The sequence below is a fragment of the Phaenicophaeus curvirostris genome, chromosome 3, assembly GCF_032191515.1.
Source record: "Phaenicophaeus curvirostris isolate KB17595 chromosome 3, BPBGC_Pcur_1.0, whole genome shotgun sequence".
NCBI lineage: Eukaryota > Metazoa > Chordata > Aves > Cuculiformes > Cuculidae > Phaenicophaeus > Phaenicophaeus curvirostris.
The window spans coordinates 69,195,885-69,222,187 of NC_091394.1; the positions used below are offsets into that span (position 1 = coordinate 69,195,885).

Here is a 26,303-nt window from a genome sequence, read left to right on the forward strand (position 1 = left end):
GCTGAAAAGGGCTAATTAAAACACAGAAATATTTAGCTTGGAAAAATCAGCTTCATTGCCCTTCTTGAGACATGCTCCAGCACTTCACTGTCCTTGTAGTGAGGGGCCCAAAACTGAACACAGCATTTGAGGTGCACATCTGGCACAAATCATGGCTTGCAGTGATTTCCGGGGATGGCTTGCTCTGTGCTTGTTGTGAGGGGTGAGATTTTAAAGCACAGAGCTTTAGCTAGAAGTCCTCTGGTGTTTGTGCTTGAGTCCCCATTACAGCTGTAGCAGAAAGATGAAGGCATCCTTGCGCTCCCGTTTCTGAGGGTGCACTGGAAAGGGCTGCTTTGTACCTAGTGCATTTTCTGACATTGCTAAAAGAGCGAGGATGCAGGAATGATTGTGTTCCCCCTTCTGAGGCAGGACTCAGCACACCCTTTTTGCTGCGCGGGTAGGGGACGCCCTGCACTGGCTGGTGAGGTGTATCCTGGGGAGGGGGAATCAGGTCTAACGGGACAGGTATAGGTGTAACAAAAATGAAAGGGTGCCTGGTGCAGCTGGAATTCAGAGTGGGATAAGAATGTGATTAATCCCGTCTTCCTTGTCACAGCCCTCAGGCTTTGACGGTTCCCTCCTGGCAGAGCTAGTAGTGTCTGCGTCCTGTGGCCTTACATGGGCTCATCGCTGAGGGATGTTATTAAAAATTTCTGGGTTTCCATTTGTTGATTCATTTTCTGATCCTCTCATGCCTAGATAGAACAGGCAAACTGATTTGAATGATAAGGAGAAGTGGTTAGAGGAGTGAATAGCAGAGATGTAGAGCACATGTGCCTCACTGTCCCAGTTGTTGTGTTAAGTCATGCTGGTGGGAATCAGGGCAATAAGAAAGATATCACAAGTGAGACAGGAGACATAGGATTCCACAGGTTAGTTAGTCAAATGCACACAACCACATGTAATGAGAGGGGGATGCTCTGTGCCTTGTACATGAGATAGTTCAGTATTGGGTGACGATACAAATACAGCTCTGATCTGCAAGGATCACTGACAACATTCCTGTTACTTTAGCACTTCCCTGCTAAAGCTCTTCCTAAAGCTTTGTGAAGAATTTAGGGAAATCCTTCTCAAATTTAAGAACTGTTACCTGCTGGATTTGCCTTGTTTCAGTTTTGTGGGAGATGGAGGATTTTTTGTGCTCAGGAGTTAAAAATTAAAATTGCAAGGGCGGGGGGTGTGTGTGTGTATGTGCCCTCTGGGATGTGGGTTTGGTGTTCTCCAAGTTTCCAGCCTGGGTCTGGAGGGCCAGCCTACCTGTACTTCTCACGCCTCGCCCTGCTGTTGACTTTTGCCAGCTATTTAGTGACCTTCCAGTACCTGAAGGGGCTACAAGAGAGCTGGGGAGGGACTGTTTCCAAAGGCTTGTGGTGATAGGACAAGGGGCAGTGGGTATAAACTGGAGAGGGGCAGATTTAGACTGGACACAAGGAGGAATTTCTTCACTATGAGGGTGGTGAGGCACTGGCACAGGTTGCGCAGGGAAGTTCTGGCTGCCCCATCCCTGGAGGTGTTCAAGGCCAGGGCCTTTGCCAGCCTGATCTAGTGGGAGGTGTCCCTTCCTAGGGCAGGGGGGTTGGAACTAGATAATGTTTAGGGTCCCTCCAACCCAAACCATTCCACGATTCCATGATTCTATGATTCTCTGATTGTATGATTCTATGACTCTGATTTCTGGTGACTGCAGGTTCACTGCATACCACAAGAGGACAGCACTAGATAAGCGTGCACCTCCAGTGAAGGGTCTTCAAAATATTTTCAGATGTGGAATGTGCCGTGCCCACCAGTTTAAATAAAACTGGTGAGCACTGAGTTGCTTTCAGTAACAGTTGTACGTAATACAATTTTACCTCGCGTGTATTTTTTACCTTATCTTTCCTAATAAGAAAATGTTTAGAAATTGTTTTCTAGTTGTTTTTCCTTTTTCTGTCCTCATTCTGAAAACTAATTTTATGAAGAGTCTCTGAACCACATATATATATACACACACACATATGCACACTATCTACATCACTTTTATATATATACACACATGCATGTATATTATTATACATGTTGTATATAAAATAATATCAGTATTAAAAATGCTGGTTATAATATTATGAAGGAAAGCTTAAAAGCCTGCAAAGTTAACAGTTAAAAAGTCAGGGAAGGGAGGTTATGCCTGCTTCTACCCAAAAGGGGATGTTCAAATACTACTGTAAAATACTGAAGTTAAAGATTCGTGGATCAGTGAGATCTGTGCAGAGAGCAAAGACGCTTGGAGCTGTGCCATAAGGTCACTTAAAAAGAGGCTTGGCCATTTAACCCAGTCCTTGGTAGGGATTCCTCCTCGTCCATGAATTTTGTTTTGTTTTTACAACACGGCAAAAAATCAATGAAGCTTAGAGTAGGACGCTGTACTCTAGTGACTATAAGGCAAAGCTGAGATGAAGAGTAATGAGAAATTTGCCTTGTATCAAAACAAATATGTATGCAAACTCTTCTCCTTCCACAAAAATTGAAAAAGAAAGAAAAACTACATCTGGGGATGAAGCAGAAAAACAGAATTCAGGAAGGTGCAAAGTCTTTTTCTTTCTTTCTCCTCTCTGAAGCTAAATTTAGAATACAAATCTTAGCATAATATTTGCTTTTTATTTTGTTAACTATTAAGAGAAATGTAGCTTAGTCTCCAAGCCAATATGCCAATTTTTCTAACCTAAATATTTTTCCTGGCATCATACAGAAGAGTAGGTGGGAGAGGGAGAAAAAAGTTGGCAGTTTAAGCAAATAAACCAGAAAATAACGTGTTCAATTAAGGGGCACAAAAATAATGCTGCTGCTCTCCAAGCGGTATTTTCATTGCTAAGAAATCGCTTTCAGTGCAGCAGGTTTCCACTAGGACTTCACAGAAGAAGTAAGATTATACCAGGATGATCCTGTAACCGCACATTCGAGAAAAGTTCTCAAAGGTACCGGCACAAAAGGACGATGGCAACATTTGAGGTGCAAAATGCACAGGGTATTGCAATAAATTTTTTTTCTTGCAGCCACGAGTATTTGAAGCCCAAATTTCAATTTAGTGAATGACCTTAGCCAGAACTGAGGTTAGAGGAAGTCACTGATGCAGGCAGAGAAGGAATCATTCCGTCTCAAAATCTTCTAAAGGGAGTACATGAAGATGTGAAATATTTCTACACCAAATGCACCTACGGCAGTAACTTCTTAAGCTTCAGAACTGGCTCAAAAAGAGACAAAGCCTGCACGAAAGTAGAAAACATGTTGGTTACATAAAGAGAACTGTAATGGTCTATATGCCTGTTTTCAGCAACATCAATTACAGCAGAGATTATTATCTCTTAAAGTGGCATTTACTTAGTGGAATTTAATCTGAAATATCACTAAACCACTTCCCTATTTAATTATTATTATTTAATAATTCCTTACTTAATTATATGACTTCAAATCCTTTCCTTTTAACATCTAGAGGACTCGGTTGCAGGATTACCAACTCTGATGACACAAGTATGACAGCTTTGGGTCTGTGTGGCAGAAGTGGGACTATGAAGACAACAAACTCCTCCAACAGAAGCTATGAGGAGTGCTGCTCACTCCAGCAGTGCCTCGTAATCCCCGGGATTACATGCATATTCAGGAAGGGACCATTCAGACAAGCCTGACTGTTAGTGAGGATCCATGTTGTCAGGCAGCAGAGCAGGGTCTCTGCCTGAGCTGTTTTGACTCTGTTTTTAAAGAACAAATTAGTTTAGAGATCCTCTTTCCTAGAGATGGAGGGCTGTGTCTGCATGTGTGTGGTGGTGAGGTGTTGCTTGAAGGGAGAAAAATGCAAAGAGGAGTGATTAAACCACTCATTAAATTTAATAGCCTTGCTATTTATATTGGAGTTGGCTTTGTGGCGGTGGGTAGGAATGCATTAGCTAAAGGGAAATCTAAATATGGCCTAACAAAGCTAGAAAGGGAGCTAAGAACTTGGACAGAAATGGTACTAGTTAATAATGATTTTTTTTTTGTGGGTTTTTTTTTTTTTTGGTAATGAACTACTCCCTGCTTCAGGAATGTCTCTCCAACCTGCCCCTTTGAAGCAGTCGCTTCATTAGCTTTACCATGAGGAAGGCACGTCTTGTTCCAGTGAAGCTTTGCCCGTCAGGAGTCCTTGGTGTGCACAGGGAGGCTGCTCCTCTACTGCCAGGCAGGAGCAGGACAGGAAAAGTGTTGCTAGCTTAATGCATCGGGAAGACCAGTTTCATAGCACAAACCTGGAAGTGGGAAACCACAGTCACTAGCTAAAGGCCACACTTAAAATTCACAGGGCCAAACCTTACCATTCAAGGGCCACATTCCTGTCCTATGTGTCTTGGCTCACGTTATCGTGTCTAAATATCTGCCTTCAGATTGAAGGGGAGGAATTCAGTCCTGTTTGTAATGAGGTCGATGCAAAGGCTGTCACTGACTCGAGTTGGTCCTCAGTTGATTGCCTGACATTCATGGCTGTAAAAGAACTAAAGTTCACATAAACACGTAGCAAAAGTTATTATACTCAAGAGTTTTATTACATGAATAATTTGACATACTCTGTGGCAGTCAGATACAAGTGCATTTAATTAATGTTTTGTGGACATCGTAACAGTCAGAATATTTCAGCTGAACAGTCAGTATTTGGCTGAATTCAAGCCAGTGCAATCCATGACATAACCATAAACAGGAAGTTACAGGTCTACAATGAGGTTAGACTAGATAGCAACAGCATATTTATTGTCACATCAAAGCATTACGAAGTATGAAAGCCCAATATTTCAACTATCTCTAAAATGGCATTTGTACAAACCTGTTGTAGATACCTAATGTAAGGATTTGTCACATCAGTGATGGATCATGACTTTATCTCTACTTTCTGGAAGTTATTCCAATATTCAAAACTATTTGGGGCAACAAGAAGAAATGTAAACATCTGATGGTCCTTTGAAAGTCCCTTCTGAGAAAATACATTGTGTGCCACGGGAAAAGTGCATGCTAACCGGTGTGTCTGCTATGGCCAGTTTGACCCAAATTCACATAGCACCAGGTATTTATCCATTTCTGCAGTAAAAAGTTAGAAAATCTTTGTATTAACTCAGAAAAGAGAAAACAAAGTCAAAAGTTTTTTCTTCTTCTTTCTTTCTTTCGAGGAACAACAGTTAAATAAAAAAAACCCACCCACCCCAGCATTTAAACAGTTACCTCTTATGTACAAAGGAACCAAAAGCTAGCAAAGCGCATAGCCCGTGAACAGTCAGTATTATTTTTTTTCCTTCAGGTTCATGTACCTGAATATATGAGTTTATTTACAGGTGGACAGGTATCCACAGAAGTAATAATCAGAATACTTCTATTTGGCTAAAAGTCATATAAAAAAAGACAGAACACTTTCTTCAAATACTTTCCAAATATATATATATATATATTAAAAGTATTCAGTATTTCCATTAGTGCCAGAGTTGGAAGCTCTTTCTCATTTTAAAAACTTAACTTTGCGATAGTGACAGCAAAGGACTGGCAGTCGCAGTCAGCGCTTTGATTTGAGGGACTGCAGCTGGAGCTCCCCCAGCCCTGCAGTTCAGCTGAGAGAGATGCTGTAGTGTCTTTTTGTTGCCTCACATCCTGGGAACAGAGATTTGCTGGCTCCAGAGCCTCCTGTGCCACACTGAGCATCCCTACAGCTACCTCTGCATAACCCTCCCCGGGCAGGTCCTCTGCTGCTAGAAATGGTCACAGCTAAGGGAGATACGGCAGCTGACAACCCCTCAAGACCTGTCCTCAAGCATTATTTTCAAGTCACTGGGTTCTGTGGATCATGCTGTAGGGGCCCTGGTAAAGAGTATGTTTTTCTGTCGAGCAACATACAAAAAGCACTGCATTCTTTTAAAAGGACAGTGTTTAAAAAACCCCGTAACAACCCAAAACCCTCTGAAATAGTGGAAATATTCTTTATGCAAATGAACAAGTAGCACAGGCAGGTAGTTCAATAAATGGGAAAACATATTTTTCCACGCTAATTCTTGTAAAGAATATAAAATGAAAGGCCTTAGCCCATCAAATACAAATACATACTGTAAGAGTACTTTTCAATTAAACATAGCCTGGATGAGTGCACATCTCTGGATAGATAAGAATACCACTGCCTTCATACTGGTATCAAATATTTGATTAGTTTGCACATAAACAAAATCTTTCTTTGTTGTGAAGTCCAGGCTTGCTTTACTCTAAAGCAAGGATATTCTTAATGCATCTATTTTTGCTGTCTTTCCTCCTGTAGGATAAACTGTAAGAAACACACTTCATTCACTGACTAGACTGGGCTCATGTATATTAGAGCAAGAACACAAAATTTAAGTAAGAAAGTAGCATGCAGTACCTTTTTCCTTCATGTAATTACAACAAGACATCCGTTTTCCATCTTTCCAACTCCCTTCCAACACACAGTACACCAAAACTAAGGTCTGATCCTTCAGATCTTACACACCCCAGCCCTGAAGTGCAGTCAGTGCTTAGGATAAGGATTTGAGGGTTTTCAGCAATTATCATCTGGGGCAGCAGGTCTCAGCTGTGAGACTATAGCCCCTACGGAGCCCGCTTGGCCTCGCAGGCCCCAGGAGTCCAAACTGCTCCCCCAGACCATGCCAGGTCCCTGCCTTGGCCACAGCCCCCTGGCCTTGCTGCTCCTGAGGCCCTGCAGCTCAGTGCTTCTATCCTGCATCTCAAGCTTCTGGAGAGCAGAAACAGGATGGGAGACAAATATACGTTAAAGGAGATGGAAGCACTTTCATCTCCTGAAGTCTGGGGGGTTGCCAACCTACAGGAAGCAGTTGGAGTTAAATTGATTCAACAATGTATGAAAATGCATAGCTTGTACGTATACATTCATTTACAAAGATCAAAGGAAGGTTCTTTGCTATGTAGCTCAAACACCATCTAGTTTCAATGAAAATGCAACCTGACAAAGCTACAGAAGACTAGTTAAGCACACAACTTGTGAGTTAATGGTAGCTGAACAGCATTTCCCAGATAAAGAATAAGCTGCTTTTTTTTTAGATAATTTTAAGTAGTTTTTAATTCAAAGGCTGCTGTTTCTGCAGTAATGTATAATAGATTTTGGGATTTTGTGAGATTTCAATTCGATCACAGTCATCTGAGTATTGGTGCACCCTGCTCTGAGGCTTATTAGCAAGTATAAGCCCAGTGAGACAGACAAGCAAATCAACAGAAACCTGGTTTTACCTGTTCTGCATGAGCTAGATTAAAATGCGCTTCTTTTAAAATGCTGAAATTGCAGTTCAGTAGTGAGTAGTGCTTTTTTGGCTTTTTTTTTTTTTTAGCTACAGCCAAGCTGCAATTTAGAAAATCCTCGTTCACTTTTGCTTTTATTTCAGTTAACATTTTGGAACCTGGCTGCTTCCAACACAGAATGTCTGTTGTCTTGAGCATCCCTGAATGTAAAATCATGCACCAGGCAGGATGGGCTTAAAGACAAAGAGAAAGCCTTGGTTTAAATGATCTATTTCAACTTTGTTTTCCATTTGTGCTTTTTTGAAGAAAAACTGCTTTCTCACTTGTAATACTTAATGAAGTTCACTACCAAAGGTAACTTTAAAAATTATTACTACTTTTTACTGATCAGAATGTTCTAAAAATATTTAATTCAGCAACGAATTGACTTTGGCCATGATACTTCATATTTTGTTGTGCTCTTAATTAGGAAAAAAAGTGAATGCACTTAGGCCAGTGACGACTTAGATTCTTCCTTGCAATTTTTATTCAACTGTATCTATGAAAATTGCAAAAAAGCATTTTTGAAGCTAGAAAAAACACAAAAATCAGACAATCAGGATTTACAATGAGAAGAGTAAATTTATCAAAGGATTTTTTTTTGCAATCTAAGTGAAGAAACATTGCCTGTAGCTACTGAACTGATCATTCACTGGGAAATGAAAAAGCAGGAAAGGTGTTTTCCATACAAAGAATACTGGAAGTGCAAAATGATAAGATTTGCTCATTCTAAAACCCAGTGACCAGAAACAAACTATTTATTACCTAATTACTTGGATAAATTGAGAAAAAAATATTCCTTCTCAGTTTTCAGAAAAAAGTTACTCTGTCCAAAGCTGGTTTAGTGCATTAATAAAACTCAAGAGCTAGCAATGAGTAACTCAGGGTTTTTTTAAAGTTTCAAGTGCAAGCACACACTTCTCAGTATTTTAACTTAATTATTTTCATAGACTTTTAAGAATTAATATACATGGCTATTGCACATGTTTTTATTTAATGAAAATATTTGAAACATTTGGAGCTATATGGCTTGTACTGAGAATGACTCCCTACATATCTGAAGTCTACTGGATGTGCTCTCGGTTCCGCAGGCAGAATCAACTCAGATGCAGACACAAAGATTTTAACACTTTTTTTCATATCATGTAACAGCAAAATTCTTAGAGGAATTTTGGAGAGCCCAGGTCTGTGTGGCTTTGATTAAGCACCGAAACATTTTCAGTGGCAACAGACTGCAGGGTTTTTTTGATGAGTTATGGACAAGGTCCTCTGAATTCTGGAGTTCTCCCCAGCTGCCGGTGCTACAGAGAGACAGTGAGAGATTCACAATGGTTTGTATGGTGGAATTTTGTTTTCCTTGTTTTTTTTATCTTAAGAAAAGCACCTGCTTGTAGTAAGAAAAAGGTTTTTTCTCTGTGCAAGGAACCTGATATATCAAGGAACCTTGGGTAACCTGATCTAGTGGGATGTCCCTGCCCATGGCAGGGGGGTTGGAACTAGATGATCTTTAAGGTTCCTTCCAGCCCTAACGATTCTATGATTCTATGAACTGGCAGTGGAAGTGGCTTACCTAAACCTCTTGTGCTGGCCTGTAAACTGCCCCCAGAGGGCAGTATCAAATCACATTGCAAAAGAATATCAACTACACGCAAGAGTCACTTTTAAGCTTTCCTTCAAATGCACGTGAAAACACAGAAACCGTTTGGGGGACAGACCTGTTACTTGTGCTGCCTGACAGCCTGCCACCTTGGAGGAGGCCTGGCACTGCTTTGGCTCCTCAGCCAAACACAAACTGAGTTTTTGGAGACACCCTGGGCTTACTGCAACGGTTTTAAGCTTCATTTTTCCACGCCTGCCAGACCAGTGCAGCGCTGTGTGGCACTCACCTCTGCGGTAAGATGTGTAGGTAACACTGATCTATGCTTTCTCTTCAGCACAGGTATCGAGATGCTCAGCAGTGTTTAATCATGTAGCCTGTGTGCCACTGGTGCTGTGCCTGCCACACTCCCAGGAGTCCTATCAGCTCCTGAGAGGATACAACAGCTTTAGAGCACGCAGAAATACTCAGATACTGCATCTCCTGTAGGAGACGCTGAAGCTTGATTAAAAGACGATACATTTGCAACTCAAGGTGAGGCTGTACTCATGCTGTTGGAGCAGGGGTCAGCTTTTACTTTTACCTATGGATGTAGAAATGAAAAAGCAGGATGTAAGAAAGCCTCCTAAAAGCCTCCTAAAGCCTTCTAGATGTGATTTGGAATACAGAGTTTGGACAAAGCAAAAGTAAAAAGGCCTTTATTTTTCAATACAGTCAACAAGATGTGAAGGGATTCTGTGCTGGGGTAGAGCAGCTGTTCTTTTCTTAAAGGACTGAAATTGGCATCTAAGAATTCTGAAGCTAAAGTACATGCAACAGTATGAGGGTTATACGCTTAACACCAAAACTAAGGCAAAGATGAATTCTTCATTAGCTCATTTAGGAACAAGAGGATTGTCTGTAGGACACAAATTCCCAAAGTCAGAGGGAATGAAGGCAGAAAAACCCAAATGTAAATACTATTAGCGCCCCAGAAGTGGGTCTGTAAGCGTAAGAGGTTGGAGAGCTACTGTTTAAAGCAGGAAAATACCCACTCGCACACGGCTTCTGGTGGCTTCTTCTGCTTGTGCAAGATCAGCCCCTCTACAGACAAGGGGCTTCTCAGGCTGCCTCTATATGGCATTGCCTTAGCGGGGTGAAAAACCTATCTCTGGCAATTAAGTTAAACTGATTTCAACTTTCTGTGAGCTCTTTTCGTTTTACCAAGCTTATTAAACAGTTTTAGACTTATTTAAATTAGATTAGGGTAATTTTTTAAGACCCGTATCAATTAAACTAACACAGATTTGTATGTAAGAAAATGCAATGCCTAGAATTTTGCCTCCTGCTTATTCATTTTCCATTTTGAACCCTGCTGTCCATTAAAGTATTGAATTTACCAAACGGTAAACAATTTCAGAAGCTATAATATTTTCAATGTAATATTAAAAAGATTTCTGATCTAAATATTTATTTGCTGTGTTTTATGGAACTTGTATTTTTATAAAAACATCTTGGTTTTATTTCTTAGTTTATTTCTACACCTAAAATAAACTTTTTTTTTAATTGTTTTTTTTAACATCAAAAACACATGGCCCAAGACTGAAAAAATAAATAAAGTGCAACACAGAGCAAATTAAAGCTCAGTCATTTTACACTAAGTGAAAGAAGAAATGCTCTGGTTCTAAAAACAGTAATTTGGCAAAAATGTTTTTAAAAAAGAACTTAAATTTACTTTATATTTGCCAAACCAATATTTCATGAGAAACAAAAGAAGAACAATACATACGGGAAGAGATTTCGCTTCTGTCACTGAAGTGAAACAAAAGGATGCATGGATCTAAATACTGCAGTCTTAAAAACTGCACAATGGGGCTTTTGTTTTCCTACAGCTGCTTAACTTGTGCTAAATTCACCCCTTTCTATGATGGAAATACTTCCCTTACATGAAATAATATTCGAGTAGCAGATGACAGAAAAACATAATTGCTTTTTATTCACAGAGTTTTAAAAAAAACAACCACCACACTGTAATTGATGCTGACATTTATCTTCCTTCAGTTACACCCTGAACCTCTACCTTCTCTCTGGCATTCCCATCGCTCTTGCACTGATGCTATAATAAAATGATGCTGAAAATTGCACTAGACAAAGCAACTGAGGATCTTTCCTACTTGCTACCATGCCTGGATGAGAAGTACACCCTGGTTTCTGTGGCCCAGAGTTCTCATGCAGAGATCACATCTCCCCAGCCCACAATAAACCTTACCTGGCCTAAAATTACCCTGAATTACACTGGCGTCAGGAGAGCATCAAGATCTAGTAAGGCTGCTTTTCATGTCCCTCAACTCCTCCAATATCTGCTTAGCAAAACCACGGCACAGTTGAGATATCTTAAGACTCACTGCATATGGGATTATTGATTGAACTCCTGTTTTCTCTATAGACCTCGTTTCATATCAAAATCAATGCTGCTTTAATGATATCCTAGTAGTGCTAAGCAAGCAGCTGGCAGTGGAGCTCTCTTGAGCTCCCTGCTGTAGGAGTATGTGAGAGTCCAGGCCTTTAATGAGACTTCAGCCAAGACAGGGTGGGATAAAAGCAGTTACACCCGTCACGTGAAGAGCAGTGGTACAAACCTCAAGCCACATATTAATCAAGACTTTAGGCATTTTATCTCCACCGACACTTTTTAGGAGTGGTTCAAGCCAGCATAACGTGGGATAATTCTCTCTAGAAATGCCCATGTCAGCAGGTAGGAAAAGCTCTTTCAAAAGCAGCACAATCTTATGCCAGTTTAACCTGCTGTGGGATTACAGTGTTAGGTGAAATTCAGAGATCTAAATCTAAAATAATATTCCCAAAAGCCCATGAATAACAAAAACAACATCTGGTTCCTTGCAAATGCAGTGGTGGCTGGTGCTGTGTTAGAAATGCCACTGGAAAGAGATGGGGCAATGCTCCCTTTGTAAAAGCCCGCTTTTAAATGAAGCACTCACTTAGGAAGTGGAAGAGTTGGGAAAGAGTTGGAGACAGCCTCCTTTACCCGGGGGTCAAACTCTCTTTGGCCTGGTTTTAGGACTTTTTGCTGCATTCCAGCAACTCTTGGGAAAAGGACTTAGGGTCACAGGGCTTGGCAAGAGCCCAAATGGGAGCGTGGTCTCTCCAGCTAGTTGAGAAGCTGCGGTGTGGTGAACCACCACTTCTCATTTCAGCTCTGACAGAACTGTAATTTATTCAGTGACTTTCAGTAACATAAAAGGTCTCCAATTGTTTTATTTTCATCTCTGAAAGAAAGAATATTCTTCAAAAGAGTGTTCTGTACTGTGGGTCATGAATGAATAACGGTAACCATCTCCCTCAAGCTAAACAAGTCAAATGGAGCACCTGCTGCAGCTGACAGCACATCAACAACGGTGGTGACTCTCTCCACAGCAGACTGACTACCTTGGATCCCACTCTGAGAAACCTCCTTCTCCCTGGATATGGTATCAGGAAGGTGGATTACAAGCCAAATATCATGTGCTTAACAGCTCCTAAATCTGTCACTAAGTGACACGTCCAAAGTACTGCCACTTTGGTATTACTAGAAACTGAGCCAGCATCTTCCAACAGCCACGCAAACGTGACTAGGTAGGTATCCATCCCTCTCACAAAGCTTAACAGCCAAATTCTCTTCTCAAGCACTCGGAAAGGGAGAGTCACAATTTCACACCTCCCAATTAGGGCGGAAACAGTCACACAGAGGAAAACCCAAGTGCCTTTGTTCCACAACCACTACCCATGTGAGCTCTCCCAGTAGATGCACTTATTCATGGGAATACTTGCAAGTCTCTCTCTCTGTAATGCTTCCAGGGCTCAGCTAGTTACAAAGTTATCTGTATTTTGCTCTTAATCGTGTAACAAGTTTTTTTATCAGGCTGGGAACATAAAGAAAAAAACCCAACCCAGACCTTCTGTAATTGACTGCTTAAGACCAGTCTCCTCCCACCGGGATCCAATTCTGAGCAATTCTGTTTCAGTTCTTATCTGACTGGCTCAAGCCCCTTCCGACTAATGTCTCTAAATCTGAGTTTGTCTCAGATGTCAGCCAAACATGGAAACAACCAACCAGCCTCCTGTTCAACAGATTGGATCATTTCTGTTTTTCAGTTAATTCTGGACTCTGAGCATAAGACAAAAGCACTGAGAGAGATGAGAAAATGACAAGTATGTCATTATTTAACAAGAAAAAATTGGTGTAAGATAGCAAGCTACCCATACTTGGCAACTTGTATTCTGCTGACCCCACTGTGCAGATGAAGAGAAGAACTATGTCTGTAGAGTTTTTAGTTTGATTGTTTAAACCCTTTTCATAACCAAACCACAAACCTTTAATGTAATCTTCCCCTACATAACCTTCTGCTTGTACGAGCCCTCCACATTAAGTTAGAGCCAATTACGTTGTATGATCTCATTCAGACTGTACAATATGATGAAGAAATCTATTTTTTTTCAAAAGAATACAATTTCAAGCCAAGTATCAGTAAATTAGGCATGTCTTCACATTCAGAATACAAACAAATAAAACCCAATAATAAAATGCAAGACACAAAGCAAACATTGAACACTGAAGCACATTTTCATGACATCATGGGAAATTTCAGACTAAATTATCTCTGTAACCAAGGGCAATGCATTTTTTCTTTCAGTAATCTAGAACCTCTATAGCTTTGTAAAGGTGTTTTACGTTACTTCTGCCACATAAAACAACATACTGCTATTCTGTGATCTACAATTCCCCCTCTCCTTCTTTTGGTTCTTACAAAATCCCAAATCCTGTTTTATAATGTACAATAAATGGCTATAAAATTATACCAACATTATAATTCAGAGAGGTAATAGGATCCCAGTGCTATGAAAGTCAGTTTTAAAACAGTGCACATTTTGTGGTGATGTACAAACACCACTTGTTTCCATGATTCAGCCCTTTGCAAGTATTGCACTTTGTTAATAAGGCTACCATCTATTAACACTAAAAATTACACATAGACAGCATCATTTGTGGCTTAAAATCAGAGCACTCGTAGAGTTTTCAGGTAAAATTGTGTATTTCCTCTTATACTCAGGGCTCCGATGCCTCCAGTTACCTGGAGGAGTGTTGAGTATACAGGGAATAAGACGGAACTATATCAATTTATATAAGGTGACATTCTTGTCATACATTTTTTTCTGATGTACTCAGATAAGTTCCTTTGAGCTTGATGGCAAATAAGACACCTTTGACAAACCTAAGCAATGCTTTCCCATGCTGAAATGTACAGTTAAGCTAGTCTCCTTTCTCACTTCCCTTTTGCAATGCAAAAAGTAATTAAACCCAAAGAATTCTGTAGGTTCATCTGGTCTTCTAAATACAAGATTAATGGGGTAAAATCAGAACAAGATAGATTGTCTTACAAAGTGCCTATCTCAAACAAAGCTGTTACCGTATCTGCTTCTGTCAAGGCCTGATTGCAGAAGAGCATAAAAAATGCATGCCTTAATTTTAGAAACACGGAGAACCTGCTCAACAAATTCTGCAAGGGAAGTCAAACACAGAATTGAGTGCTCTGATCAAACTGAGCCTACACTTTATTGTTGGACTAGCAGTAGCTCTACCTCTGTGCAGCCACACCTGCTAAACTACAGATTAAGTGAACCCCAACCCTGAAAGATTTGTTGGCATCACTGTAAGCATTAATGACTACAGCTAAATCCTAATACTAAAAATTCTGATGTCAGGAGCCATTTACAGTTTTAGGACCTAATATTGAAGATTCTGATTTTTATTCACGTCAGTATAAATATCTGTGAATTTGCAGAATGGGAGTCCCTGGACGCAGGAGAACGAGTTGATAAGAAAAATTATCATGGACCTAAAAGAATTTCTTTGCATACAAATAAAGAAATTGTTGAGAACTTGCACATGTATACCTTCAAAATACTAGTTAACGAGTTTCAATAAAACCTTGGGTTTAGTGAAGTTGATACCTTTGCAGATATGAAAATAAAAATGAGGTGGCGTGTTTTCTTTTAACTTCATGTAGAATGAGCACTTTGCAAAGTGGCGCACTTCAAACTGCCAGGATATTGTGCTAGCTAATTATTTTTTTGCTTGCTGAAGCAATTAAGTAACATGTAAATCACTCATAAACAAAGTATACTTTGACCAAAGAACTACATAAACAAGAAGCCTTTATATTTACAGTAGATCTTGAAAAGATTTATACAAATGTCTAGAACTATACCGTAGTTAGATTATGGTTCAGGCTGATTTTCTATATTTTTATATAATCTAATTTTTTTTTTCCTATTTGGAACTTCATAAGATACAGCATTAAGTAAGACCATGTTCACTAATTAGTGCTTCCTTCTAATTTTAGTAATATAAGTATTGATGTACTGCTCTTTAAATTTTGCCTAAAAGAGTGGAAAAATTTTTTTTTTCCCATTCAAATAAACCTACATCCTGCCTTTACAGCCCTCTTATGTTCCCTGAGGAAATCTGTATTACTTATTTTTTTTTTCTGTCTTTCTGAGGCAGTTTTTTAGCAAATATTTTAGTCACTTTCGTTTATCCAGCCATTATACATCATCCACTAATCGTTGCAGGGTGCAACACACTAAGATAAGGACTCCAGAGTTTAACCTGAATTTTTGAAAGGTATTGCCAAATGGAAAACACCAACAGTCAAACATTCTATAATGTTAAAGTCTATCTTTGCATTTAATTATATAAAGAATTTAGATTTAATTTTGAAACTCTACTTTGTTAGTATAATATTGTATACATGCCCAAGTAATAGGAAAGCTGAAGCTGCATTTCTATTGCTAAATTAATTTCCCTCAACGATGTATTAGAGATCTCACAACACACGGAAGGAAAATAATTCTTAGTGTTAAGATGTGTTAAAATAAAGCAGAACACCGGCTTGTTACTAAATTTATCCATTCTCTTACGCTCCATCAGCTGACTGGCCAAGTGAATTCTTGCTGTGTGTATAAGTAAGCACACAAGCAAACCATGTTTTATTTTGCTTGGTGCCATCAGAGACACACTGATTTCTACTTTCGGGGTCTTTCTGGACTGCTACTAAAAATGGTCTGTGTGAAGCACAAAGAACATGATTAGTGGGTTTGTATTGAGGAATAAATTCAGAAGTTTTAAGTGGAAGATCCACATCTCCTTTACACATTGGATATAAGTGAGAGCGTGGTCTATGTGAAAGCACAGTAGTCTAAGACGGAAAAAACAGCTCAAGTGGACACTACCAACTACAGGCATACATTGGCTTTTTGAAATCTTGAGTAAGTTTTTCAAGCTCCACATAGAGGCAGACAAGAGCTGCTTACATCTAGCAGATACGGAATGCATTTGAACTCTGAGTTTAGTCAGTTTCTATCAATAACTTCCTAATTATTTTGCTTAAGGTGCCATACTTCTGCTAGAACTCAATCTCTGCTATGATGCTTTTGTAACAGCCCACAGTTATCTACTGGACAAACACAGATTAAATCCTGTACAGCATACAGGTCTCAGTTGCAGTGCTACTGCCTTACAGGAAAACTGAATAAGGTGTAAATATAAGACGGGAGTTTACAAATGTTTCCTTATCAAAATATTTCTAAGAAAAGACACAGCACAATCTCTCCAGCAGATGATTGAAGTTTAAACCACCAGAAACAAGACTCACTAGTAACCTGCTATGCCTCTACACATGGCCAGCAAGCTTCTAATTTCACACCCTGCTCCTGAGACAGTGTCGCAACATATCTGTAGGTCGGGGAAGAAAGAAATCACTTTCTATTGCCACACACAGAGTGACTGTCCTGAATTCGTGACAGGGCCACTCTAGCTGGCCCCAAACCATAGCAAGAAATACAAAATCATCCCAAATCACTAGATCAGAATAAAAAAACAAAAAGTCAGTGATGAGGACATCTGGGATACGACACGGAGCTGGAATCTGTTCTTACATGCAGGCTGTACAAGATCATTTCACTAAAGTTTTGCCTCCTGTTGTGCTGCTGACCTATTCATTACCTTAAAAAATGAAAAGAAGGAACAAAGAAAGTGATGTCAGTGATAGCAAACAAGTGCAAGAAATCTGCAGATTGTTAGACACCAAAAGTTCATACCAGGCTAACCATTTGGAAAAAGTAATTCAACAGATACACATTTTGTTCAGCTTACTCACATAAGCAGGCTTACAGGCCTGGCTTCCATGACAACAGATACCTGCTAGGTGATGACTGGTATTGGTTAAAAGTAAGGGTAACCCTGCAAATTGGAATGGAAGAGTTTTTGCTTGCTTTGCATCTTGAGTAACCTGTTACATTTGTGCAAGGCACTAGGGAATCAGGCACATTGTTTGGAGTGGAAACCATCCTACGACTAAGATGATCTGAGTTTGCAAAGTCCAACAGCTTCCTAGGGGAGCAGCTGGAGCACAGTCACAGTTTAAAAATTGCCATTAAAATACCAATTTTCTCCTTTTCTGGATCTTTCAGGATATGGGGTTAATGGGAAAGTGGGAAGTAGCTGTGTTATAGCAATAAAACTCCTGAAGCAAAATATTTGGGACTTGATACTGTTGCTGTCCACTCTGATACTGATGTTGGCAATTTCTGTTACCAGCATCAATACTAGTAAGTGGTTAAACCCAAAAAACCCCCAAATCCTTCCACTTTTACATTTCAATTTCCTGCTCTTGACATAAATAAACCCACATTCAAATCTTTTCAGCACACAGAGACTGTGTGGTGTGTTCAGGCCATTCTTTCTGACTTCTACAGGAGGTCAGAGATGATGACCTACCTCCCATGGAGAAACTGAAATTAGGGTAAGTAGCGAGTATGAAAGACAATAAATGACCAATGCATTCGGGATAGCTCTTCCTTGGAAAAAACAAAGAAATCTTACTCTTTTGGGGAGGCCGGTACAGAAGTGTGAGATGAATTGGACGTTAGAAGGACAGCGATGCAGCATAAAGCAGCTCTAAAGGAAGAGACTGAAAAATGGAAGAGGTTATTCCAGGTTACGCTCAGCACCACCAGCACAGGAAAGGCTGTGCTGACATTTCTGTTCTTGCTGGGTGTGTCACAGGGACAAAGGGCATCTCGGCGGACACTGAAGTGCTCGTGCAATATGAAGTTATCTGAGTTCAAAGCACAAAGCAACTGGTGAACACTTCATGCAGGTCCAGATGGCCGTGCCGTCTCGCTATACCAGACCATGGTTGAGACGTAGTGCCTTGAGAAGTGCCTACTTTTGAATCAAAATGTCACAGCCATAAGATGCAAAATTTATTTAATATAAAACGCTTATTAAAGGTTGTGTAAAAATACTGGTAATTAAGTTTCGTCCTGGAAGGATTTATCAAGTGTCTTTCCATCCTCTGTTTTGATAACACCAACTTCCTATCATATTTTGATGATTTGTGGCTTTTGCACCTATATGGAATCAATATCAAATTTGTACCAGAGGGCAATCTGGTCTGGCAACAAAACTTCTTCTCTGCATAAATTTATAAATAATATTCTTATTACAATAATTTGTAAAGTGCCCTCAGGAAAGGTGCTCACAATGCTGTGACATTGTAGAAATTATACACAATCTGAGACATTATTTTCCAAAAACTCATCCAAAGCAAAAAGGGAAAATATAAAGGGAAGGGAACAACAAATATACAGGCAAATATTCTCCATCTAAGAGTAGTCAAATTAATTATAGAAAGCTTTAAAATGAGGGGGGAGGGGCAAATCGGCAGGAGTATCTTGGAAAAGTCCCAAATTTTCTAAGTTCTATCAAAGTAAACGCACCATCAGCAAGCTCAGTGTTTTAAGATTAAATTACTATGAATTACTACAAGGTATTTTACTACGGAAACAAAAAAAATACAACATCCAAAGAAAACCCATAACTCACATTTTACTAAGAGGAAAGAATACAGTACAGTGGCTACATAGATCCACTGACTTTTCATGTCTTGTTTTATAAAGAAAACAATCTTTCTCCTTCCTTTGGCCCCAGATTTTATATATACATATATCTTATATTTATATATATATATATAAAATACTCATACACACACAAATGTAGACCTTACTAGATTTCAGTCTATTTTTTTAAAATTACTTATACAATAAAGTTGGGCAAAAAATCAAATAATTGCGTCTCTTGCCACTCGTGCATGTAAATGACACAATTTGTAAACACTTGCAGAAACAGGATGGTCAAATTAGGGATCTGATTGCCCAATTAACTTGTTCAGAGAAAATCGGATGATAACCTTCAGCAGCTCTAATTATGAGTTTTTCTTCTTAGCATTGCTTTACTAAATTCATATTGTATATGCTAAACAACTGCATCGTTATGTTGTGCTATTACATTGGCATAAGCAGTGATGCACACTTAATAAAGCTATCAAGTGAACTTTGGACCAGATTTGAGAAAGCTGTTTAGATACTTAAGAGTTCCCTTATTTCAGGGAGGATGAACCAGCTCAGACAATTTAAAAAAAAAAAAAGATCTGGTCTCATTTCAAATGCTAATATAATCCAATAATTTGTGGGCCTCCATGCCTTTAGCAATAGGCAAATTCTTACTTCTGTGGTTTTGTTTGGGTTTTTTTAAGGTCTTTTGTTTTGTTTAGCGGGCAAGTATAGTTTAACTGTATACATTCATATCCTAGTAAATCCTTCCTTTATTTTTTTCCATGGAAATTGTTGCTAATTAATGGTAGTTTCATACAAGTTGAGAACAAAACACCAACTTGCCACATTTCAGTGTTTACTTTCTAATGGTCAGAGAAACAAAAATACCCAAAGCTATCCAAGTATTGCAAGTATAAAAACTTGTGAATTCGTATATCAAAATGAGTTAAGAAATGGACTTTTACCACAAATACGTTGCTCCTTTGGTGTTGTACTTCTTTTTTCTGAGATGACGTTGTGGAAAGCAGGTATTTTCTCTACCAATTTTTTTGCATCAAATAAATCTTAGCAACTTTAAGGGGGATGCGAGCTGAGGAATCAATTATCTTAACAATAACCTCTCAAATAAGAGAAAAGGAAGCAAGAGCAGGACTGCTGGGCTGCATCATGTCCCTGAATAAGTATGACATATAATCCTAGTGGCCGCGTTTGCCAGTTCTTTATAGGCCTCTTGCAGCAACAGATGTGCTGGCCCAAGTGTTCATCCTCCCTCAAAAACGGGAGAGTGGTAAGAAAAGCTACTGGGTTTCCATTATATTCTTATGGGTTTCAATCATCACTGGAAATCTTCCCTCAACTTCTTGCTGTGACAATATCTGCTGGTGAATTTCCATTGCTGCCTTTCTTCCTCTAGAGGATCAAAATCCAATTTGGTACATAAATTACTTTGTTCCACTCCACTGGTCTGTGCCTGGTTTAAAAATCTTCCAGGAGCACTGCTTGTCCTTCTTGCACATTCAACTTTGCTCTTCTCCTATAAACAAACAAATGAAAATCCCAACTCCTCCCCACATCCTCCTTCCAAAAACATAATCATGACCATTTGCATCAGGAGAATTATTTAGCAGTCTCCAGTCTTAGTACAGCTTTTGTTGAGAAAACTGTAGTTTATACAACTCTGAAGTGTTTATTAGAAAGCTTTCAAAAAGAGATCTTCATTTCAGAAAAAGAAAAATTGTTCAGTTTAGCAAATACAGATGTTCACAGCACAGAGATTGAAATGGTTAAAAATTACCCTAAGGAGCAAGTAGCTCACAGAGTTAGGAAAAAAATTAACTTTTTCTTTTACAGAAAAACACTAATAGCTGCTCTGGTTTCCATACTTAGTAAGACAGAATCTTCTTGGGTTTCCTTTTTGTATGTTCTTGGGTTTGCTCTTTTTTTCTTTTTGCTCTATTGCTCCACACAGGTTTTGATTAGTGCTTCTCCTTGGCTACAAGTGCTTCACTTTGAAATACAAAGCTCTTTTAAAAAAAAACCCACCCAAAAAACCCAACAAAAGCCCCCCAACACCACATGACTGGAGGGAAAACAGGAAGTGATACAGTGCAGCTGCAGTGATCTGGTTCTGTGGTTGTCCTCCCCCATCCCCAAATCCTCTGCATAATTTCAATCTTTAGTCGATGAACCTTTGGCAGGCCTTCTTCCATCGGCAGGCAGTACACCACATATCTCTGTTCTCCATCCCATAGACCTTCCGACACTTTTTCCCCTCCCCTCTAGGCTTCCTGTCAGAGAGAAAGGGAAGCTTGTTAACAAGACACTTTCGTAGCTTTGCTTTATCATCCTAACATCAGGACAACAATTACAATGGAGAGCAACAGGCAGAGATCTCCCAGAGTTCTGAAGGAATTTGGGTTGCTTTTGAGTCAAGCGGCGGCTGTGGCTCCACATCTCTGTGGGACCAGGCCTCCTCCTCACCTGGCTTCTACAGCCTGTGCCTCTGAGGCTGCTTCTACTCCAGGGATTATCCCAGGATTCTGCCCCTTCTAGTGCTCTCTTGTGAGACCTCATCTGCAGTATTGCGTCCAGTTCTGGAATCCTCAACATAAGAAGGATATGGAGCTGTTAGAACAGGTCCAGAGGAGGACTACAAGGATGATGAGAAGGCTGGAACACCTCTCATGTGAGGACGGGCTGAGAGAGTTGGGGTTGTTCAGCCTGGAGAAGAGAAGGCACAGGGGAGATCTTATAGTGACCTTCCAGTACCTGAATGGGGCTACAAGAAAGCTGGGAAGGGACTTTTTAAAAAGGCTTGTAGTGATAGGATGAGAATCAATGGCTATAAATTGGAGAGGGACAGACTTAGACTAGACATAAGAAGGAATTTCTTCACCATGAGAGTGGTGAGGCACTGGCACAGGTTGTCCAGGGAAGTTGTGGATGCCCCATCCCTGGAAGTGTTCAAGGCCAGGTTGGATGGAGCTTTGAGCAGCCTGATTCAGTGAGAGATGCCCCTGCACACAACAGAGGGGTTGGAACTAAATGATCTTTAAGGTCCCTTCCAACCCAAACTATTCTATGATTCTATGAACCTACGATCCTGACTTTAGCCAGAGACTAAACCTGGCCTGTACATAAGGTGCTTAACCCACATTAAGCATCAAGCCGTAATGCACAGTCCTAACTATTCTACAATACAGTCCAGGTCACATCAGGCAGAAGTCCTCTTTGCTGTGCAGCCGTGGTACAAATATTTTGCATAGCTCTGAGCAGCAGACCTTGACTACCAGCAGGCAGCAGCTAGGCAAAAGAGGGGAAAAGCTACCAGCTCCTATGTTTTCAAGCCTTTCCTGAATGGTTTGCTCTCAGCTCATTGACTGGAAAACAACAAAGTAATCGAAAACAAGTTTTAACCCTTGTGCTCACATGCAGCACATTTACTTGTGCTGTCCCCAAAATCAGCAAGACAGGCAGTATCTGCTTTTACAGCTACAACAATCGTCATGTTTTCCATCTTACAACCACACACACAAGTTGAGAAGTTTAGAAAATGATCAGAGTAACTGTTAAAATGGAACTTTTTTTTATTCAATACACTGCAAGCCATGAACCTGAGAAGTAATGCTACAAGGAGTAACCTAACGCTCGCTATAGCAGTGCCATCTGTCCCGGTGTCTTTAAATCAAGTCATCGTATAGACAGAATTCTTTAATAGCTGTATTACATGCTGCATGGCACACGTGTGAATTGCCTGGTGATTCCTCTTTTGAATACCTATGGGGTTTTTTATTACTGAACATTCATTAACGAGGATGATCCATGAATTGCAAAGATCTTAAATTCCATCTTTTAGCATATGCAATGATTTGAGAGTCACAGAGAAAACGAAAAGCATGAAATTTTCCTTTTGCCTCACTTTTTGTACATTCACCTTTAGGATTGCAAGAAATTAAGAGTTTCTTTAAGAAATTCAGTGTCACATTTCGATTTTTTAACATAACTTTCAGAACACTGTTAAAGCAGCCTCTGGTCAAACATGTTAGCTTTAATGGAAGTGAATGTAGCTTATGTCTATGAGGACAAGGTATAAAAACCTTTGCTTTGATCTAATTTATTGTTTCTTATAATTCAGTTGAAGTCAAATACCATACTGACTGAATAGTGATGAACACACAAAACAGTCCAGCCTTTCAAGGAAAAAAGCAAAGCCACGTGAAGCATTTCAGGATGCTGTAGCTGCAGCAGTGAACCTGGGCAGCACGGCACTACAGGGCGATTTAAATCTGCATCTGAACTCCAGACACATCCAGCATAAGGTCTGCAGTTTTGCTTCATAGTCTGCCTCTTTCATTTCACAACAACTCACTTTTCCCCTCAAGTTTACCCTTGATGGTGATGAAAAGCAAAACAGCTCCAGAAATGCTTGTTCTAAAGCATTCCAGTAAGGAAACTGCCTAGCAACTGCAATCACAGTGGGTTTTTTCTGTTTCTTTGGCTACTGATATCTTATTTACTAAATGCCCTCCAGGTTCTGAGGCTGCTGTTCTGTCAGCAGGAGCTAATGGTCCCATACCTCAAGCCAAATGCTACTCTAGGCGGTGATGAAAGAACTGTGTGGGACTGTTTCTGCTCTCCACTCCCTGCAGGACGATTATGAGTTGGTGAGACCTGTCAATACAGACAAAAAAGCTGCTTATGAAGAATACACACATATGAATACAGTATAAACAGTTCTCCCAGAAAACGCAATTCGTGTTGTATGGTGGCAAGGATACCTGGGAAAGGTTATTATGTAACACAGAAACACAAACAAGTTGTAGGTCTATTTAGAAAGATGTCCATCGACCATTAGGTACATTATATTAGTTCCATTTTGTTTCCCTGTACTTCCTCGTTATCCAAACAGAGCACACCAGAGTATGGATCAGAATCATTTCAGGTTTTGTGACATAAAGAAAATGCATTCATTCTTATTTAAGAACTCTGAACAGCTCTTATGAAAACTCTTCCTAATTTTAGCAGACAAAATAACTGGAAAAATAAACACTGGCCTGTGTTGAGATCAATATCCATAAACACCTATGAAATAAAGAGATATCATGTGTTGCTTTCGTCTGTGACTTGACACTCTTTATGGAGAAAGCCTTGGAGAAGGGGGCTTGCCACAGGGCAATTACAATGCAGCCCTCAAAGCTGTAATGGGAGCACAAGGCAGCCCTTCTGATTAGGCTGCTAATAAGATGTACTGGATTATTTCCTTTCTTCTACACTGTAAACCTTCTCAGCAGGTGTTCTCCTTCGTGAATGTTCCCAAGTGAAGGGTGTAGTTTAGCCTTCTGCGACTTTCCAAATAAGCCTCCTACATGAGCCTCAGGGTGGGCAACATTATGCAAGTAATTACAGGGCATAAAGCTTGGCTATAAATAAATCCTAAATTATTTATGGCTATTTTGCTCCTGGGTGAAGGCCACAACCACTTTACATCTAAAAAGAAGAGAAAAAAATTACAAACAGTCATTTTTTGTTATGTGCAAAATGTAGCAAGCTTATTTGAACATCTGGTGCAGAGTCACTCCTTCCTGCAGCAATGAACTGCAGATATTGTCATAGTTCCCTGCACTGCTATGACTTTTCACTCCTGCTCAAGTCTCATAATATGTGTAAAAACGGGAACTGACCTGACTTAAAGAGTTACCGAATGTGCTTTGATTTTTGATGTGAAGTCTATTTCATAGCTACTGCACAGTAGCAAAAAACTTGTAATGCAGTGTAAACACTCTTTCAACCTTTACTCTTGTCTGGTAAATATAGGAATTTCTCTCTCAGCTCACACTCCGTTTATACAGTGAATGGTATAGGAAATATATCTCTGTTCTCCTTGAAAAGAAAACTTGAAAGAAATTTCCTCTCTCTCTGCCTGCTTACTGTAAGTTATGTTTTATACATCCAGAGACCACACCAGCTCCCTCTGTTCTATCACTCCACGATATTGAGTTTAGCTTGTTGTCTACTACTTAATTTCCTATCTTTTACCAATCACTTCTCTTGTTTTACTTAAGAATGATTGAAATACCGAAGATAAAATGCAAAACAATAACACTTTCCTAGTCTTTGTAATTTACCACAAACTGCAAGGCTTTCTAGTCACTACCAGCAACCAGAGATCTCCAGCCAATTCTGCTAGGTTCTTAAACATTTTAAAGTCCAGAATATGTTAACATCTGCCACCACAAACTGATCCTCAACATCATCCTTGGTTATCATTAAAATAAAAATCCTGTGTTCTAAGCAATTATCCCGATTGCTTCCAAACACAGAACAGGCTCAAGCAGTAACTGTAGTGGGCAGACTCCCCTCACATGCTCCCCAGAGCGTCTCTGCACAATGGTTTCCAGAGACTGGCATCCCAAGGCAGCTAAACTGCACTAAATTTAAGCTCTAGTGTATCTTGATACTCTTTGCAGCCAGTCCAAACAATATCAGTTAGCTGTATTCCTTTGTAGGTGACACTAAGAGCAGGCTAAAAGAAGGGCACGAGAAGACAATCCTTGCTCTTCAAGGCTTTTCATGTTGGAAGTGTTGTCTAACACAGAGAATTAACATGAAACAACAGTGTTTATTTGAAGGGAGGACGTGGAGTTTCCAGTTATGTCTTCTGGGGGAAACGTGGTTACAGAGAAGATCTGTGATCCGTAAACATCAGATTATCAAACTTAAAGGTCTTCTCTCCTCTTCAACCTTTTTAAGTCTTATGAGCAGGCAGGTAAAAATCAGTACCACACAGCAGAGATCACGCTTCAATTCAAGAAGACTTTTATCCTGTATTGTTAGAAATAGAACTATATGGTCATTTTTCTAAGTCCTCTAAATCCCCATGCCTTACTTTTTCTCCCAGTTCAGTCTCAAAAATTAACTTGTCCTTTCTGTTTCGTGTAAAGAATTGCACCTAGTAATGACCTGTAGCTGTGTCAACATTCAACCTTCTCTTGCACCTGCAGTTATCTTGGGAAAATTGTAAAAAAAAGAATATTTACCACCTGCCTTGGGAATCTAACTTATGCATGATTCAGAGCACAAAGTACAAGGACTTTGGAGGTTCTCCTAATCCTCCTCCTTTACGACTACATGACTTCTAAATAAATGCCTACACTTAGGTGCTGTGAATACTCCTGAGCCTAAAGCAGATGTATACTGAACCCCAACAGATCCAGCTGTACGTACGGCTTGTTTTAATGTGCTTAGGACTTAGTGATAAGTACGCTCATATTCACAAAGGCCTTTCAGTGCTGCCCTGCTAACGACTGCCCAAAAGCAAGGACTTAATGCAAGTCATGATGCCTGTCTGAACACCCCAGTTACTGGGACAGCAAGCACGGAGTGCTCAGTGTCATTGAAATTCAATGTCTGCAGGAATGAATGAGCAAAC

At 39.8% G+C, this 26,303-nt stretch overlaps 1 protein-coding gene and 2 long non-coding RNA genes across 3 annotated transcripts in view; all 3 read right to left on the reverse strand.

Annotated features, from left to right (window-relative positions):
• Positions 1-4,623: 4,623 nt before the first annotated feature.
• Positions 4,624-9,318, reverse strand: LOC138719224 (uncharacterized). Its single transcript, XR_011337190.1, has 2 exons — positions 8,895-9,318; positions 4,624-8,770 (listed from the first exon to the last, which is right to left on the reverse strand). It is a non-coding gene; the product is annotated as an uncharacterized lncRNA (long non-coding RNA).
• A 29-nt stretch (positions 9,319-9,347) lies between these two features.
• LOC138719226 (uncharacterized) lies at positions 9,348-20,202 on the reverse strand. The gene is made up of 3 exons (XR_011337192.1): positions 19,840-20,202; positions 17,862-17,949; positions 9,348-16,982 (listed from the first exon to the last, which is right to left on the reverse strand). It is a non-coding gene; the product is annotated as an uncharacterized lncRNA (long non-coding RNA).
• A 36-nt stretch (positions 20,203-20,238) lies between these two features.
• Positions 20,239-26,303, reverse strand: part of ZNF704 (zinc finger protein 704) — an 85,157-nt gene continuing 79,092 nt past the window's right edge. The window contains exons 8-9 of the mRNA XM_069854291.1: positions 23,451-23,545; positions 20,239-21,162 (exon numbers count right to left, since the gene is read on the reverse strand). Coding sequence (XP_069710392.1) covers positions 21,051-21,162; positions 23,451-23,545 — 207 coding nt within the window. The 3' untranslated portion in view covers positions 20,239-21,050. The remainder of the gene's footprint in view (positions 21,163-23,450; positions 23,546-26,303) is intronic.